The sequence below is a fragment of the Marmota monax genome, unplaced genomic scaffold (assembly GCF_021218885.2).
Source record: "Marmota monax isolate L192 unplaced genomic scaffold, Marmota_monax_Labrador192_F-V1.1 WCK01_AAM20220418_F8-fsc00014, whole genome shotgun sequence".
NCBI lineage: Eukaryota > Metazoa > Chordata > Mammalia > Rodentia > Sciuridae > Marmota > Marmota monax.
The window spans coordinates 9288585-9307331 of NW_026695222.1; the positions used below are offsets into that span (position 1 = coordinate 9288585).

The 18747-nt window shown below is 49.6% G+C and overlaps 1 protein-coding gene across 4 annotated transcripts; it reads right to left on the reverse strand.

Moving 5' to 3' along the window:
* Nucleotides 1–1592: 1592 nt before the first annotated feature.
* Mavs (mitochondrial antiviral signaling protein) lies at nucleotides 1593–17909 on the reverse strand. 4 transcript variants are annotated; one of them, XM_046433143.2, is made up of 7 exons: nucleotides 17783–17909; nucleotides 13836–13979; nucleotides 11995–12172; nucleotides 10624–10790; nucleotides 9406–9562; nucleotides 6854–7329; nucleotides 1593–5992 (listed from the first exon to the last, which is right to left on the reverse strand). In XM_046433143.2, the coding sequence occupies exons 2-7, from the start codon at nucleotides 13950–13952 to the stop codon at nucleotides 5561–5563; spliced, it is 1527 nt and encodes a 508-aa protein (XP_046289099.1). In that variant the 5' UTR covers nucleotides 13953–13979; nucleotides 17783–17909; the 3' UTR covers nucleotides 1593–5560. The 4 variants fall into 4 exon arrangements, with proteins under 4 accessions (XP_046289099.1, XP_046289101.1, XP_046289098.1 ...); XM_046433145.2 differs by lacking the exon at nucleotides 17783–17909 and adding an exon at nucleotides 17566–17776 and having other exon boundaries at nucleotides 10624–10769; XM_046433142.2 differs by lacking the exon at nucleotides 17783–17909 and adding an exon at nucleotides 17566–17776.
* Between the last annotated feature and the right edge of the window lie 838 nt (nucleotides 17910–18747).

Genomic DNA, 18747 nt, shown 5'->3' on the forward strand with positions numbered 1-18747 from the left:
AATACTGCACAAGGGACCTGAGCATCTGAGAAGCATTCTTGCACACATCTTTGTGGACATGCACTCTTGTTTCTGTTGTGAACACACCCAGGAGTGGAATTGCTGGGTCACAGGTTTAGGCCTATATTAGGCTCTAGTAGACAACTGCCAGTTTTCCAGTAAGGTATCACCAACTGGCTTAGTTCATGCAAGCTGCTATTACAAGATGCCTTTTATTAGGTAATTTAGAAATCATTGAAATTTCCATTTTAGAGATTTGGAAGTACAAGATCAAGGCACCAACAAATTCAGTGTCTAATAAAGGTCCAGTCTCAGCTTCAAAGATATGGTTGCTGCTTTCTCATATGGACTTCTCTGTCCTCACATGGTGGAAGGAACAGAGGGCTTTCAAGCCTTTCACCCTCTCTTTTTCCAGTACTGGTTATCAAACCCAGGAGTGCTCTACCCTGAGCAATATCCCTAGCACTTTGTATTTTGAAATGGGGTCTCACCAAGTTGATGAAGCTGGCCTCGAATTTGTGATCCTCCTGCCTCAACCTCCCAAGTTGCTGGGATTACATGTGTTCACCACCATACCAGCTCCCTCTGTCCTCTTAGGGGCATGAATCCCATTCCTGAAGGTGGAGCCCTCATGACCTAATCACTTCCCAAAGGACTCTCCTCCAACTTATGAATTTTGCAGGGACATATATGTTCAGGCCATAACACCAACCTACATTCCTCCAACATATTCACATTTTCATGAATATTTAATGTTATCTCTCATACTGTTTCTCGCCCCGCTCCAAATTTAGTTATAATTCTCAGTAGTCAAAAACAGATCAAAACAATACTTGTCCTTCCCCCTCACTGGCCCCTGCCATGCTCCAGAGACACTCCATTGAACTACTACTGGGTTAGAGACAGTGGGGGGTGGGAGAGGACTTTTAGGGAGAGGTCTTTATTATCTATGTCATCAAGACCTATTATAATGTTTAGCTCACAGTGGGTACAAAATAAATATTTGCTGTAAAATTATATGAAAGAATGATATGGAAGCCTTTTTGCCTGTATCACACATTATGAACACCCCCAACCACTCGAAGGCACCCTCAGAGGCCTTGGACCTGGCACAAATGACTCTTAAACGATGTCTGCTAAATCGAACTGGCTTCATGAAGACTAACATTCTAGTTTTCTTATGGCACCAGCCTCACCTCACCCAGCCCCAGGGCTTTGAGCCTGGGCACACACAAAATGATTATAATCGTATCATTAGGACACCCCTGAGATTATTTTAATTATAGACCTAGTGTTACTATACTATTATAGTAGGTGGCAGATTTTGGCATACTGGGCAGTGATGTGATGGTGTGATGATCTCACTTTAAATGGTTTACTTTGTTCCAGATATCAGGTGAGTTGAAGTTCATAGACGTAAGAAGCATCTAGCTCTGGGGCCTAGGAGTCATTGTCCCTCTTGTCTTTCTTCCCTCCCAGTCTTGTAAACCAGCTATAAATTGGATCCATAATGGTGTCTCTTTCCTAGGGTCATTGTGAGGATTAAATGAACTAATATATGTGTAGCTCTTGGCACAGTGTCTAGCACGCAATTAAAATCAGACATTAGTGGCGACCTTTATTATTATTTGTTGTTAGCAGCAGCCAAGTGAAGAATGTTCACAGTGACCACACCCAGAACCCCCTGTGGACCTCTTAGCCCTGGGATAAAGGAAAAAAAAACTAAGAAAGCAAGGAGCATGTGACTATCCTCTGTGGAGCATGTGACTATCCTCTGTGGAGCGGTATCAATCCCAGCACAGACGTTTCAGACCAAAGACCCCTCATCTCCCTTCCCAGGGGGAAGTGGGTCTTGGCCTTTAGGCGCATGACAGTGCACCCATGGCAAGTGTGGAACCTCAAGGCCCAAGGACTCCATTCCTAGGACTGTGGAATTTGAACATTGCCTAGCATGAGGACTTCTGCTGGTTGGAAGGGCTGTGCCATGGGGTATATGTCTCATGTGTTGTCACTTCTCTGAGACAGGAGCAATAGCAGGCACCTCCAAGGAGCTTGACAATGGAAGGACGCTTGCAGTCCCCTCCTCCTAAGATGGAGTCCAGTGCTGCTCATGCTTTGAACTGGTTCAAGAAGGACGTCACCTATAGAGGCCAACAGACCACAATGTGGATGCTTCATTGTTACCTAATGCTGCCCTGGGAGAAAATAGATGATCTTAAAATCCTTCCAGCTTATGTCTTTCCCTTGGCTTTCTGAACCCTTCACACTCTTATACAAAGAACCTGTACTCAAAAAAGGGGGCAGCCGGGTGCATTGGTGCATAGATGTAATTGCAGCAATTTGGGAGGAGGAGACAGGAGGATGGCAAATTCAAAGCCAGCCTAAGCAACTCAGTGAGACCCTGAAATAAAAAATAAAAAGGTCTAGGGATGTAGCTCAGTGGTAAAGTGCCCCTGAAATCAATGCCCCCCCCCCATACCAAAGAAAAGAGGAAGGAAGGGGGCAACAGGCAGGGATGAATAAGATGGCCAAGATATTAAAGCCAGGAGATGGGCAGTGTGTTATTCTGGTCTCTCTACTTTTGCATTTGTCTGAAAGCTGGCCATAATAAATGTTTTCTAAAAGACGGTATTAATAATCTGAGACCTGGCAGGGTAAAGGGCATCTCCCTCATCCTTGACTAAGAAGCTCCCTAAACCTGAGGGTAGCCAGCAAGAGAAGTGAAGGAGTGGCACTGTTCTGGCTTTGTTAGGTTAAAGTCCATGGGTACTTCCCTGAGAGACAGAAACCACAACAGTCCCAGAGCTTTGAGGAAATGCTTCAGCCAGGGAAAGAACGTGGACAGAGGTTCTGCTGCAGGTGGGTCTGCCCCCGGGCACTTAGGAGGGCATTGGTCCCTCCAGGACTACCCAGCCTTGACCTCAAGGGTCCCCTAGTCCCGTCTGCGAGTGGAGGTCCTTCCTCCCTTCCTTGTGTTCCAGCCTCTACCTTGTCTGGGCCACAGCTGTGAAGGTGAACTTCCTAGTTCACACTCCTTTGTAAACCTTCCTGCAGCTGAAAGTCACAACCCAGAACAGGATTCTTGAGACTGGACTCTAATTCCCATTTCTGCCTGAAGGTGGCATTTAAGTCTTCAGATTGATAATAGCTGAGATGGGGATAGTGTTAAGTGCAGGCCAAGTCAGGGATTCGAGGCGGTATAGTCTGAAATGTGCTGGGAAGGCCCTGAACACTTCCCACACACCTGATCCAATATATCGCCTACAGTGACTGGTTTCTGTAGTTGAAATTGTACCAGTTGACTGGGCACAGTGGTGCACTTATAATCCCAGTGGCTCAGGAGGCCAAAGCAGGTGGATATTAAGTTCAAAGCCAGCCTCAGCAACTTAACAGGCCCTAAGCAATTTAGGGAGACCCTGTCTCAAAATAAAAAAATAAAAAGAGCTGAGGATGTGGCTCAGTGGTTAAGCACCCCTGAGTTCAATCCCTGGCACCACCACCAACAAAAAGAAATCCCCCAGTTGAGTGAGTGATTCTCTGGGACTACGTGTTGCCTTCTTGAGCCAATTTTTTTTTTTTTCTTTTCAGGGGGTGCTGGAGATTGAATCCAGAGGTGCTTCACTACTGAACTACATTCCAGTTTTATGTCTCCTCTTATGCCCTTTTTAATTCTTTAAAAAGATGGGGCCTTGCTAAGTTATTTAGGTTCTCCCTAAATTGCTGAGGCTGGCCTTGAACATTTGGTCCTCCTGAACTGCTGGGATTACAGGCATGGGCCACTCCACCCAGTGAGTTTTTTTTTTTTTTTTTCCCCAAAGTACCCTGGGAGGCTAGCACATTAAAACTAGGACTGTGCACAAACTGACTGGCTGGCACCTGGGGATACAGGTGGGGGATACAGTGGTTGGTTAAGAGCAAGGGATTGATAAGTACTGGTATAGATAGCTTGGGGACAGACCACACCTGGATTCAAGTTAGAGGCTGTTGGGTTTAGAGTGGGGGCTGAAATTCAGAAGTAGAGGTCATTAGGTTGCGGAAGTTCCCTAGGGCGGTGTAGGGTAAAGCTGCCTCGAGCTTTACATAACAAGCCACACCCCTGATTTCTCCAAGGGCTCTAGTTCTTGCCCCTTGAAGAGCCCAGAAATAGAGAAGGCTCCTGTGCCTACCACTTGTCCAGCAAAGGCCACCTGAAAAGAACCCAAGAGGATACCCACCAGTGCACCTCAATGTGTGAAGAGAATAGCTATCTTCCCACCCAGGGAGGTGGTGGAACACCCCTGGCTGCTGGAGATGGGGAGAACAGCTGCCCACTGGATAGACCTCCCTCCCCAACAACTCGCAAATGTACTAGATGAAGTTAAGAGGAAGACATAAGAAAGGAGAAGGTAGCAGGGTCTGGGTTTACCTCTAAAGGTATAGCCAAGTGCTCTACTCACTGCCCATTTAATTAGCAATAATAACATGTATCCAGTCCTTAGGAAATGACAGGATTCAGTCTAAGATTTACATAGATAAACTAATTTAATCCCCAGGACAACACTAGAATATACACACACGTACATACATATGTGTATGTGTGTGTGTGTGTAGACATTTCACTCCCATTTAACAGGTGAGAAAAGTGAGGCACACAGAGGTTAATATCTTGCCTGGGATTAAAGAGCTAGTGAGATGATGAGCAGGATACAGCCCGAGCCTGCCCTCACTGCACAGCGCACCCTTGTTGCTGTGCACTCTGCCTCTCAAGCCCTCAGCTCTACCAGGTTAGACAGGAGGGATGCCGAATCCTGTATGCCATGTCCATGAAGGATGAGCTAGAAGCTCACTGTCCATGTGGGGAAACCAGACCAGAGAGCCTGAACATCTGCCAAAGTCACACAGCCCAGAAAGGGAAGAGCTGAAATCTGAACCTGGCTTGAATTCTGCCCACTAGGCAGGTCCCTTCCCCAACCCATGTAGGAAGCCAAAGAGAATGGAGGACAGAGGTGGAGGTAAGGGGACTGGAGAAAGGCTCCAAGGGTCTTCCTCCTGTCTAGTGGCTGCTTCTGGCTTCCCTGGGTCCACTGGAACTGGACCTTCTTCCAGGGTGGCCTGGCCAATAGAGGGGGACTAGAGAGACAGGGAACCCAAAGCAGCTGGCTCCCTGAATACTAGGCACCTTGCTGCTGTCAGGATGCTGAGCTGCTGGGCGGGGAACAAGGTCTTGTGGGAATTCCCCACCCAGAACACCTGTTTTGGCCTCAGGGGACCTGGGCAGAATGAGGGGCATCTCCTGATCTTCAGGCTTGGGCAAAGGGGGACAAAGCCTGGTGGAGGGGACCTCCTTAGGAGCACACAGGGAGACTACCAGGTAGGCAAGGTCTGAAGCACTGGGGGCCGCTTAGAGCCTGGAAAGCCAAGGATGGTGAGGGACAAGCAGAGGACAAGAGCTAGGACAGAAAACGCTGTCCTCACAACTCACTCCTCCATCAGGCCCATAGTTCTCGAGGTCCCCTGCTTGACCCGGCCCCTGCCAGCCTGGGGAAAGGGCACCATGGGAACGTGGTGGGCATTGGAGGTTTCACTGCAGTGGGCGCCGCCGGTACAGCACTACCAGGAGCACCGCCAGGAGCGCGCTGGCTGCGGCAGTCCCCAGCCACCACAGAGCCCCTGGTGCTGTTGAGCACATCTCCTCCTCTTCCTCCTCCTGGGGCTCTGAGGCCTCAGGTCGTTCAGGGCTGCCATCCAGGAGGTCAGCACTGGGACCCTCAGCCACATGGATAGCAAAGGACATGTACTCATTTTCCTCTGGGCCTTGGCTGGACTCCAGGACCAGAGAATTGCTGATAGCGAGATCTTCAGAACAGCCGGAAAATGGCTGGCTATCGACCCTCGATACCAGAGTACCAGGCTTGCTCAGCTCGGCCTCAGAGCGCAAGTTCCCAGAGCTGCTACCCCTCCAAGGAGAGCTGCCTTCAATGGTGACTGTGGTTGCTGGAGTCCCTGGGGTCTCCTGGGAAAGAAAGGAAAGTGCTGGAAGGGGATGGGTATGGGAGGGAGATAAGCCAGACAAAGTGGGTGGCCCTGTTCTCGAGTCAGGGCATGAACTAGTAGCCCAAGCCCAAACTTCTCAGTTCCCATCCTATATCCTGGCTTGCAAGACACCATCGCTTGGAGACCCGACCATTGGTGGGGAAGAGGACAGAAGGGGAAGAAGGCACCAAGGCTTTGTAGTATCATTTCATTGATGGCCTCATTGCAGCCCTCTCCCCACTCACTGGTCTGCCAGGGAAGCCCTTGACAGCAAGCCCCTACTGCTGAGGCCTTAGGATCACAGGGCAGCTACAGTGTCCTGGAGCCTCAGGAACTTGCTTCCTCGAGGCAGACAACAGCAGTAGGGTTAGATGCGAGGCTTTGGAGAGGGCAGCTATGGGGGCTAATGGGTCAGAGCAGCTGCTCCAGGCTGGCTGGCCAGAAATTGCTGTTTGGAAAGCTTGGTCACAGGCAGGCCAGACATACTGGTGGTAAAGGGCAAGGCATGAAGGCAAGTGGGCCACCATGCTCCACCCCTCACTGCTTCCTCATCAACAGATCAGTGTTGCTAAGCTTAACTGGAGGCTGAGTCCCAGTGAGTTAAAGCACATGACCAGTAGGGTGGCCCCATGCCTGACTCTCTTGAGGCAATGATACTTAGGGGTTTTCGTGACAGTCATTCCTCCTAGAGGATGAGGCAGGTTGCCAGCTTGTCCCCACAGCTTTAAGGAGAGGTCATGGACTTGCCCAGGCTAGAGACAGGATGGAGACTGGGAAGGGTCCAAGGACAGGGCCCAAAGGGAAGGGGCCTGAGGCACTGCTAAGAGGGGCCAGGACTCACCTTGGCTTTGCTCCCGTTGGAGGGCATTGTGTTGGTAGGCACCTTGGTGGGAATCATGGTAGCAGTAGGCACTTTGGATGGCATGGCGCTAGCACGTGTTGAGTTGATGGGCAACTTGGATGGTGCTGGGTTGGAGGGCACTTTAGGGGGCATTGCACCAGGGGGCTTTGTGCTGGTAGGCAACTTGGAGGGCCCCAAGCCGACAAGGGCCGAGTTGGCGGGCGCTTTGGAGGGCAGTAAGCTGGTAGTTGTTGAATCAGCAGGTACCTCTGCATCACTAGAGCAGATGGCAGTCTTATTATGGTCACCAATCTCCTCTACAGAAGCCAAGGCAATGGAGGAGGGACCAGCAGATGCAGGAGCTGACACTGCAGGTCCAGGCAAGTGGCTTTTCCTGGGGGTGGAACGGGCCAGGGGCTGGAAGGAGACAGTCGGGGACACAGGCCCACGGGCTGATGTGGAGCTGCAAACTGCACCTGCAGGTAGCAAAAGTAGAAGCATAAACCCAAAGGACTGTCACCCTCAGGGGTTGGGAAAGGTCCCTGTGTCTCAAATCACATTAGCCCTATTGCAACATGCCTCCCAATCACCTGTGCATGGAGAAGACTATAGTCCCTTTGGTCATCGCTCTCAGACCTGAGACTCAACTGTTGCCTGCAGTCCTTGACCTATATCCCCAAGTCTGTCCTATCACAAGACCGATGTCATCCTTCCCACTAACTGCATCCAGGAGCTTAAAGATCATTATTGGCTATTCTTTCTGCTTCTGTTTCTCCCACCCAGAACACCTCCCTGTCCTGTTTCTGCTTTTTTCTCTCTCTAGCTAGTGGAATCCTAGATGTTCCCCTCACTGCTGTCCCCCACACTCCCCAACAGGAGCAACACTGGATCAGGGCAAGGGACAGCAGGGTGGCTCAAGCAGAACTGCTCACACCAGTCAAGTGGTACCAGAGGCTGGCCAGTTCCCAGGAGTAAGGCAAAGCTACCCTAGGAAGAGGACCTGACACAGGGTGACAGCCCATAGAGGCAGTGTCATCGGGAACTCTAAGGATGCACACACCAGACCCCAAGGTTGACAAAGGTCAGAAGTGATGCCTGAAAGTCCACATCATGTACAACCACAAGAATGGGATCCCAAGCTGGGCATGGTGGCACATGCTTGTAATCCCAGCAGCTCAGGAAACTGAAACAGGAGGATCACGAGTTCAAAGCCAGCCTCAGCAATGACGAGGTGCTAAGCAACTCAGTGAGACCCTGTCTCTAAATAAAATACAGAATAGGTCTGGGGATGTGGCTTAGGGGTTGAGTGCCTCTGAGTTCAATTTCCAGTATAGGAAGAAAAAAAAAAAGAATGGGGATCCCAATTAGAATAAGTTACGCTCCATGCATGTATAATATGTCAAAATACACTTTACTGTCATGTATATCTAAAACCCCCCAAATTCTAAAAAAGAAGTGATGTCTCATGTCCCCTCCCCTAAATGCAGTACCACAGACTCTCGTGGAACCTGTGTCCATCAATGCACTGAAATCAGGTGCCTTTGCCTTCATGGTTCATAGAAGCACCTCCTAAAAGGCATTCCATGACAAAATAACACTGTAAAGTGCAAACAGGTGCTCAGGACTATTTGGGGGTGACAAGAGTGGAGGGCACAAGATGGTTTCTCCTAACTTTTAAATATCCCTGTGCCTTGTGGCTGTTCCAGGGTACTGAGGGCAGGCCAGGCACAAGTGTCATATGGAATACAGTTTGGGAAGTAGTAGAAAGACACGCCAGGTCAGGGTGGTCAGCTACACAGCCTTGAGGGGGAGTACTGAGATCTGGTGTAGTGTCCAGGCACCTGGCTGATGATAGACATGCTTCCTCTGGGGGTTGAGATATTTTAGTGACTTTCTGGGAACTGGACACCCCTTGGTAGTAGGGCAGTACTGAAGGGCTCCTCTGCCAATAGCCAGACCAGCTTTGTACTGTCTTTCCCCATCCTCCAGGTCCTGGCTAATCTATAGGCCTCCCATCTAAGAATGGAGTCAATTTCTCATGAATCTGGGCTGTCCTTTATAACTTGCTTAGGCCCACAGAGTGAAGAAGGAAGGACACTGTGCCAGTTTGGAGTCTATGCCTCAAGAGTCCTTTCTTCTTCACTTAGAGGTCTCTGTCCAGTTGCCATGGGAAAGGCCTGTGTGCTAGAGGATATGAAACCCCATGGAAGGGAATAAAGGTGCCCCATCCAATAAGTCAGAAGCAGAATAAGTATATGTATCAGTGAGTTCAGGAGAGGAAATTCAGCCAAGACCAGAAGAACTGTTTAGCTGGGTCAGCTGTGTGCTAAATAAACGCTTGTATTTTAATCTACTTATAATAATGTTTTTTAGACTGTTTGTTACACAGCAAATACTAACTGATACACTCACTGAGGAACTGGTTTGGTACCTGGGGTAAATGCACTTTATTCCCACTTTGCTCCTGTTCAAGGAAGCCCAAGGGGCAACTCTAATCCTAACCTTCACTTGGGAGGTCAAACAGGCCCTCCAACATCATATCCCATGCATACCTGCTATGTGGGTACCACCCAGTTCTCGATCCTGCTCCTGATGCCTGCTGGAAGTCGGAAGGCTGAGGGATGTTGGGTTAGAGGAGGGCTCCAAGGAGCCAGCAGGTCTCCTCAGGACTCCCCTGGAACTGGGTATCTGTGGGGCTGGCTCTGAACTCTGAGAGAGAGAGAAATGGCTGACAAGAGCTGGCAAAGAACAGCTGATGTTCCTGGGGCATCTCCTTTTTTTTTTTTTTTTTTGGTGGTGGTAATGGGGGTATTAAGGATTGAATCCAGGAGTGCTTTACCACTGAACTACATCCCAGCCCTTTTTGTTTTTTATTTTGAGACAGGGTCTTGCTAAGTTGCTCTGGGCCTTGCTAAGTTGCTTAGGCTGGCCTCAAACTTGCAATCTTCCTGCCTCAGCCTCCTGAGTCACTAGTATTATAGGCATTCGCCATTGTGCCCAGCTAAGGACAACTTCTAAAGGAGCTCTTTTCTTATTTCTGGTCATTGCCAGACCCTCTGTCCACAGATGATCTTACATCTGGGAACTGGACACTGATGGGCTCAAAGAAAACACCCCAGGGAACTGGGGGTATACCTCAGTGGTAGAGCACTTGCCTAGCATGCACGAGACCCTGGGTTCAGTCCTCAGGACTTTAAAACACACACACACACACACACACACACACACTGTCCTATGGGGGTCCCTATCCATCTGTCTGGCCATGTGGAGGTCTCCACTGCACACAGCACTTTCTTCAGGGGTTTCTACACAAACCCTGTGGTTTCAGGTCCACAGTTTGGTGTCTCCTGATACCCCACAGCCCACTTATCATATCTCCATATAATTTGTCATCTTTTCTCTACACTTAACTTTACTGTGATAATTACAGCCCCTCCAGCCACCCGAGACCTCCAGTTCCCTCACCCTACTCCCCAGTCTGGTCACTCCCAGGTTCTTCCACCCAGCTCAACATCTCGCATGACCACGTGGTAAAGCGTGGCCTCCCAAGCTGTTTGATGACAGTGCTGGGGGCTGCCTCAGACCTTGTCAGTAGTCTGGGAGCTGGGCTGAAGCAGGTCCCCACTGAAGGAGCCTGGGGTCCTTAACAGAGATCAGGCATGACTTGTGGGAGGCAGGCAAAGACTTCCAAGAGGCTGGAGGTGGGGGCACAGAAGTGAGCAGACAAGAACATAAAAACAGGCAGCCTGGGGTGAACCCTGAGGACATACCTCTCCTGGGGACTTTGGTGGCTGTGTGTCCTGCACAGGCCTGGGGTAACTTGGCTCTTCTCGGTAGCCATTGTAGGGGACGTGAGCCACAGCAGGTGCAGAGGGCCCTGGGACCTTGCCAGGAGCTGCCGGTGCTGCCTGAGGGGCTGGAGAACAGGTTGGGTTCCCTGGAGAACAAAGATACAGTGATACCAAGAAGGAATCAGGGGTTCTCCCTGTGACGGGCAAGGCCTGGGTGCTCTGGGGCCTCCTCCCTCCATAGCTCTAAAAGCTGACCTGACATGGGAGGCACCCCAGAGGTGACAAGCATCATGGGAATGGGGACAGGAGTGGGAGGCAGAGAAGAGTTGGGGAGAAGGAAGACATGAGTGGGGCAGGGAGCCGCATGACCACCCAGGCTACATCAGCGGTCACTCCTCCTATGTCCCCAGACTTTTTTTCTCTCAGGGCTGTTATACCTAATTGATCCCTGCCACATCCTGCCCCAGATACTACCACAACCATTTGTATTCAGGGGGGATCACTACTAATCTCCACAAATGAAGAGAGCAGTTAGGAAAGAAGGGAGAAAGAGGTGGGGGGAGAAAAGAAGCCAGGAGGGGCATGGTAATGTACACCTGTAGTCCCAACAACTCAAGAGGCCGAGGCAGGAGGATCACGAGTTTGAGGCCAGCCTCTACAATTTAGCAAGGCCCTCAGCAACTTGGCAAAACCCTGTCTCAAAATAAAAGAATAAAAAGGGCTGGCAATGTAGCTCAGTGGTAAAACGTTCTTGGGTTCAATCCCCAGGGAAAGGAGAGAGGAAGGAAGGAAGAGGGGAAGAAGATGAGTGTTCCAAAGCTATAAATCTGAGTGAGGATCTCTGGGATAGCCTCTAGTCTGAACTAGATAGGGCTGATTCAGTTTTTCTTCCTGTGTCAGATTCCATCCCACGAATTCCCTCTGGGCACTCAAGCCGGCCAGGGAACTTAAGAGTAGTTAAGGAGTAATCAGGCAGCTTAAGGGAGGTGGAGAGAGAGTTGGTGAATGAATGGATGGGGGAATATGAGACAGAAGAGGAAATAAGGAGGCAAACACCACAGCCACAAAATTGAAAGAAGGTCCCCCCCGCACTGAGCACATGGGAGGTGCTGAGCCCCAGCTAAATACTCAGCAGGTACCATCCTATGCTATTTATTGCAGCCTGATGTGATAGACATTGCCATTAGCCCCATTTTGCAGAGGAGAAGGCTGAGGTTCAGGGAAATTAAGGAACTTGGTCAAAGGGACACAGATAATAAGTGGCTCTGCCAGGATTTACACCCAAATGTGTATATTGCTCAGGGGTGATGGGGGCAGGGTGACCAGAAATGGCCAGGATGGGAGGCTCACCAGGAAGCAGTTTGCTCCGGTAAACATGAGCCACTTCCTCAGCAAGCTCAGCCTGCTCACAGATCTTCAGTGCCTTGATTAAGAAATCTACCCAACCAGTCCGGCGCTGGAGGCGGTTGAAGAGTTCCCAGAGTGTGTCCTGGTTTCCCAGGCTTGAGTAGCAGGCCCGTAGTCGATCCTAGAAGACACAGTGCAGCCACCCTGCTCAAGCCAGGTGGCCCCAATTCTTTCTCCACCCACAGAGGAGCCACTGCAGAGGGGGCATCAAGAAAGCCACAAGAAGGAGTCAGCCATCTGAAATTGAGTCAGAGCTCAGAACAAGACCAGGACTGGAGCCCAGGTATGGAGTGAAGAAGAGAAATTACCAACAACAATAAAGGCAGCTAGCAGGAAATAGGCTGTGACAATGTCCTAGGCTCTCTGTTGTGGTTTTACATGAATTCTTATTTAATGCCATTATTATCCCTATACACTGATGAGGAAACTGAGGCATTAGCAGAAGCAAAGTAGCATCAATCCTATAGCAGTGGGACAGGAATCCAAACCCAGTTAATCTGAGGCAAAGCCTTGGGTTTAGACAGGCCCTAAAGCAAAGAAAAAGGCTTGGATGGATGCAGAAGGAAAGGTATGTAGCAACAATAAGATGAAAAGAGGCAAAGAAGAGAAGAAAGGGGATCAAATTGGGGGAATGAGGGTTCTGGGGAGCCACTGCGGAGGGGGTATCTGGAAAGAAGACACCAGCTGCATTTTTACACTGATTCAAATTCCCTTATAAAAACAAGCAACTAGCTGGGCACGGTGGTGCACTCCTGTAATTTTAACAGCTTGGGAGCTGAGGCAGGAGGATTGCAAGTTCAAGGCCAGTCTCAGCAACTTAGCAAAGCCCTATCTCAAAATAAAACATTTAAAAAAGGGCTGGGGATATGGTCAATGGTTAAGTGTCCCTGGGCTCAATCCCTGGTCCAAAGGGAAAAAACAAAAAACAAACAAACAAACAGAAAGAGCAACTAGAAGAAATGAAAACTCAGAGAAAACATTTACTACAAACGAGGTAACAAGATATGCCCGCAAGCTCATCAATACAAATTGGGACAAAAACTCAACTACCCCAGACCTGTGCTCTAATGGTACTTACACAGGAGGACACAGAGGAAGCAATGGTGCTCCTGAGACACTGGAGGACATGTCTTTTGGGTGCCAAAAGAGCCCACAGGCATCTACTAGGAGCACAGGGATACCATTTGAGAACAGCTAAAATTGTAAGGGATTCATTCATTTCACTAACTAGTTAGTTTAAGGGGTCTGCAGAAAGTCCTGGTGGGGCAGGACAGATCTGGCCCCTCTCAACTCTCAAAACTGAGCCAAGCACAGTGTCTCATGCCTGAAATCCCAGCAGCTTGGGAGGCTGAGGCAGGAGGATCGCTGCAACTAAGTGAGACACTGTCTCTAAATAAAAAATAAAAAGAGCTGGGGTAGGTGTGGCTCAATGGTTAAGCATCCCTGGGTTCAATCCCTGATACCAAAACAAAACAAAACAAAACAAAAAAACCATCAGGGAAGAAAAGAGGATCTAAAAAATAATGGGCAAAGGGACCAGAGTCAGTGCCATATTTTTGAGCACTACACTAAAACAACACAAGAGGGAGCTCAGCAAGGTTAGAAAAGCCACCCTGAACCACGTTTCATCTAAAAGTTAAAAAGCAGAGAACACAAGAAGCAAGACAGAGGGGAACTAAGAAAAAGTAGTAGGCCCAGGCTTGGGTGAAAACCTGGCATGGGGCTGAGCTTAATTCCACAGCCCAGCCCCCAGCCCCATGTCCAATTGTCACTTCCCTGCTCACCTGGTCACTGGCTGTCAGGCAAGGCAGAAAAGGCAGAATCTCCAGAACATTAACACAGCAAAACTTGCTGTGATGGAGGCGGATATACTTATAGGTCTCATCTTCAGCAAAGGCCATGGCTGCTCAGCTTCTAAAAAGATAGGGCTGTGGCCCGGGGAAGGGAAAATGGACTGAGAGAGAGGTAAAAAGACTGGAAGAAAAGGCATTGCACATGGCAACAGGGTTGGACAAATCATAATTCTTTCTCCATGTTTTGGAATTTTTGCTTTATTCCCTTTAATCTTTTATTTCTTAAAACATTCTATGTTAATATTGCCTAGTTCTCAGAGGCTCTCAAATAATTGGTTTAAAATGAATTGATGGGCCAGGCACAGTGGCACATGCCTATAATCTCAGGGGCTCAGGAGGTAGAGGCAGGAAGATCACAAGTTCAAAGCCAGCTTCAGCAATTTAGCAAGGCACTAAGCAACTCAGTGTGACCCTGTCTCTATTAAAATACAAAATAGGGCTAGGGATGTGATTCAGTGGTTGAGTGCCCCTGAGTTCAATCCCTGGTACCCAAAAACAAAAATTAAAAAAAAGAAAATCAATCGATGACCAGAAAAAAATCAGATGCAGAAGACCCAGGACCCATTTCTTTTTTGAAAGAGGTGGGAACAGGGATTGAACTCAGGGACACTTGGGATTGAACTCAGCCCTATTTTGTATTTTATTTAGCGACATGATCTCACTGAGTTGCTTAGCGACTCGCCATTGCTGAGGCTGACTCTGAATTCGCCATCCTCCTGTCTTAGTTTCTGGAGCTGCTGTGATTACAGGCGTGTGCCACCACACCCGACTTCTAGGACCCATTTCTACCCTGCAGGTTGTTCAGTGCTGAGGAGGGTCTGCAATGTGCCCCTAGCTGCTGTGACTAGGGGATATACCTGTTCCCCTCCTGACTCTTAGGCAGGATAGTAAGAGAGTCACCTACAAGTGCTGCCTCTTTGGGGTATACCAAAATAAAGAAAAAAACAAGTCCAACATAATAACAATAGGACTCCCCCTTCAGTGGCATGCTCCTGTAATCCATCCCAATTTGGAAGGCTAGGCAGTAGAATCACAAATTCAAGGCCAACCTGGACACCTTAGCAAGACCTAACACCCCCGCCCCCAACACACATACAAAAGGATCCTTTTACTATAAATATGAAGAAAATAAGTTACTAAGAAATTAAGGAGCTTTCTAGTCACTGGAAAAGCAAAGGAATGAGGTTTAGGATCAGGTTCTTCCCAGAAGATGCCTGCAGACTCACCCTTAAAGCTTGTATATGTGTTCTTATGGCAGGAGATTGACTTACTGCCCTGAACACCACAGTATGACCCAGGCAAGTTACCAGCCTTTTCCTTAAAATAGCTCAGGGAGTTTGTTTTGACAATACAATTGTTCAGTTCAGACATATAAGCTTAAAAGTTTAAAAATATTCCAAATACAAGTGGTAGCTATGTACTTGCCACAATTTGCAAGTATAGGTGTATTTGTTTGCTTGTGTCTTATTTGCCTCCCCATCAGGGAGTGCTGCAGGGGATAAGAGAGATAAGGTCTGTGCCATTATCCAATTTATATTCATTGGGGTAGGAGAGATAACAGATAGTAAACACATACCTAAATGAGAATTCCAAAAAGCAATACAAATTGTAAAGAAAACAAAACAGAGCAATGAGACACATCCTGGAGAAGGTCATGCTACTTGAACTGGGGTAATTAAGGAAGCCCTTCTCAGTTGGAGACATTTGAGTTGGGCTGTTCTCAGCTGTGAGAAGATTAGTGTTTCAGGCAGAGGGCACAGTATGAGGAAGTCCTAGGATGGGAATGAGTTGGGCATGTTTGAAGAATAGAATGCAGGCCAGTGCGGTCGAGGTTCAGAAAGCTAGGGGGAGAGGCAAAGATCAAGGTCACAGAGGTTGTTAGGGGCCACTCTTGTAGAAAAGGACTTTGGGTTTTATTTGGAGAAAAATAGAAAACTCCCTTAGAAGGTTCTAACAAGGAAAAGAGAGTTTTTTATTTACATCAAAGTCCTCTTTGGTGGTCATGAGGACTGTGGAAGGGCCACAATGGGAGCAGGAGACAAGTCAGGAGGCCACTCAGGGTGGGGTTCGGGGGGAGACATTGATGGACATGGCCAGGATGATAACCACAGAAGTGGCAAGGGGAAGTGGGATTCCTGGTGTTTGTGGATGAGGAAGGTGAAGGAAAGAGGAGAATCAAGCATGACTCCCTGGGCACTGGGTAGGAGGAAAGTGCCATTTACCAAGCCAGGGAAGCAATGGGAGAGCCTTGGTGAAGAGGGAACTCCAGAGGTCTGTTTTGAACATGTGAAGCTTAAGATGTTGTTGAATATCAAAAGCACTGTCAAAGAGGTAAGGAAGCAGATAGGGGACAAAGTGGGTATTCAGTGTGCATGATACCCACATGCACAGAGACAGTGTTGCATCATAGACTGTACCTATAGCTGCTGCAGGTGCCAGGTCCTCACCACATAGGATGCGGGACAGCAATCCTATCTGGTGGTCTCATAGCCCCAGGTTGCATGATTTGCTTTGTTGACCACCATGCTTCAGACTCCTGGTGGGACAATTGCTAGTGATGGAAAGTCCAGAGAGCAGGAAGCTATGGGTCTTCTGATCTTTCAGGAGATGCACAAAGACAACTCTGTGGAGATTTATGGAACCCCTTCTCCTTACCTTCCCATGGCACTTAGGAGGGCACTAGGAGGGAGTCCCATGAAGCGCTCTTCCACAGCCCAGTCTCAAGCCTTAAGGTACAGATGGGGAAGATGGGGTGATGTGACCCCACCAAAAGGAATGGAAGCCCATGTTTTCACATTGATTGAGGGCTCACTACAGATAGACATATCCTGAGATTTTTTTCCACTTGATTTCTTGACAATCCCAGGAAAGAAGTGATACCATTTACACAGCTGGCCAGGGGTCCACACAAGAATTGAACCCAAGATGTGCTACCTCACTGAAGTTGGCTATGTACCTTACAGGGCACAAAGGCCCCTGGAGGAAGTGAGGGCCACACAGCCAGCCCTCTGCATCTATGCCTGCAGAGGGGCCAAGGTCGTCGAGGGGGCGGGATGGGGGTGGCCAGAGGAGATGCACATGGGAGGATGCAACATTAATCTCTTTCTCTTGGCAGTAGGGGAAATCTTTTGAGAGAGGGCTGCTCTCCTTGTCAGCCTTAATTCCCAGGTAACTGACTGTCCTACAAGATGTTTTTGAAGCTTCACAGCATCCATACAAAGAATGTCGTTCTTGCTTGGTTTCATGCTCACCCTTTCTCTGGCACTTCGATATCAGAGAAAGGGAGGAGGTAGCAGAGTGTTCCAGACCCCGGAACAAAGTTTCCGACCCGACTGCCCTAGAGCCTCTGAGCGCGTAGTGGAAAGAAATATCCACCCTCCCATGGGACAGGCCTCGGAGCCTCGGATAGGATTCCTGGGCGGGACCCAGGTCCGCGGAGGGCAGGGAGGCTGTTCGGAGCAGATGCCACCAGCCGACAACTGTCAAGACCCAGGGACTGGCGGCAGCGAACTCCTGGGAGTTACTGCCACAGGTCGGCGCACCCGGGCCCAGTATAGCCTGAGGGTCACCCTGGGCCTGCAGGCGGCGGGAGTAATTCAGCCCGTCTCCTTCCGGCCCCACCTTTTCCCCCGAGCCTGAGCAGACGCCCTGAACCACCTACCCACTCTCTTCGGGTGCTGGAGGTGGCGCGAGGAGCCCTCGGGGTCCCGAAACACAAGTGCTTGGCAATTGCGGTTCCCGGAGTTCCGCGCCCCGGGCCCTGCGCGCCCCGGCGGTCTCCGAGACCCACTTGGCTCCTGCCGCTGCAGCCTACCTCCCGGAAGGGCATCGATGCATGCAGAGCCCAGAGGACCCAGGGCCCGGGACGGCGATCTTACCTAGGGCAGTCACGACCCAGCGACCAGCTGACCACTGTCTCCAGCAAGGAACCCTCCCCACAGGGAAGGGGCGGGGCGGGGCTCGGCCCGTGCGTCCATTGGCTAGGCAGGGGGGCGGGGCTTCGTGGCCACAGGTGGTGACTCCGCGGCAGGGGCGGGCACTTGGCCTTGGCGAGTAGGCCTGGAAGCGCTCCGAAGGGCGTTGGGTATGCACCTAGATTCCTGCAGGGGGTGCAGAAGAGCAGATTGTTTTCTTCCCTTATTTGTCTTGAGCACTTCCAGGGGGAACTCCAGGTTCAGGCCAGAAGCCTGGAGGGCTGTTCGCCTTGGCGGGATTGGAATCCAATTCCCACACTCCTCAGGTGAAGCAACCCCTCCTCCAGCTGGGTGCTCTGAGGAGAGAGGGTCTTCGTGTCGCTCACTCCAGCGTCTCCCAGGCCTGGCACACATTTCATGTTCAATAAACGTTGAGTGACAAGTAAAGGTCACAGGGGATCGAGTGCCTAGCCCGGCGACTCGCACACTGGGCCATGGGAGCGGGATCTGAGCGGGATCTGGGCGGGAAACTTGCTGGGTAGAGATGTCAAGTTGCCAGGCGCATGTGCTGGATGAGGGTGCGGGCCTGAGTCCGTAGTGCATTGTAGCAGAGTCCTCTCTCGCCTAAGGGTCTGGGCACTCCTCTCTTAGTGTTTGTCATTAATGGAGTCCTTACTCTGCTTGGACAGCGGACACTTGGTGGGGAAAGGCCAGCGATTATTAGATACCCGCTGTATATCTGAGGGCCCATTGAATATTCTCAAAATAATCAGGTAGAATAGGTTTATACTTCTTATTTCAAAGAGAGATTAAAAGATTTGGGGAAATTAACAGGGTTTTTTGTTTGTTTTTGTTTTTGTACTGGGGATGGAACCCAGCTTTTATCACTAAGCTACCTTTTATCACTAAGCTACGCAACCTTTTTTTTT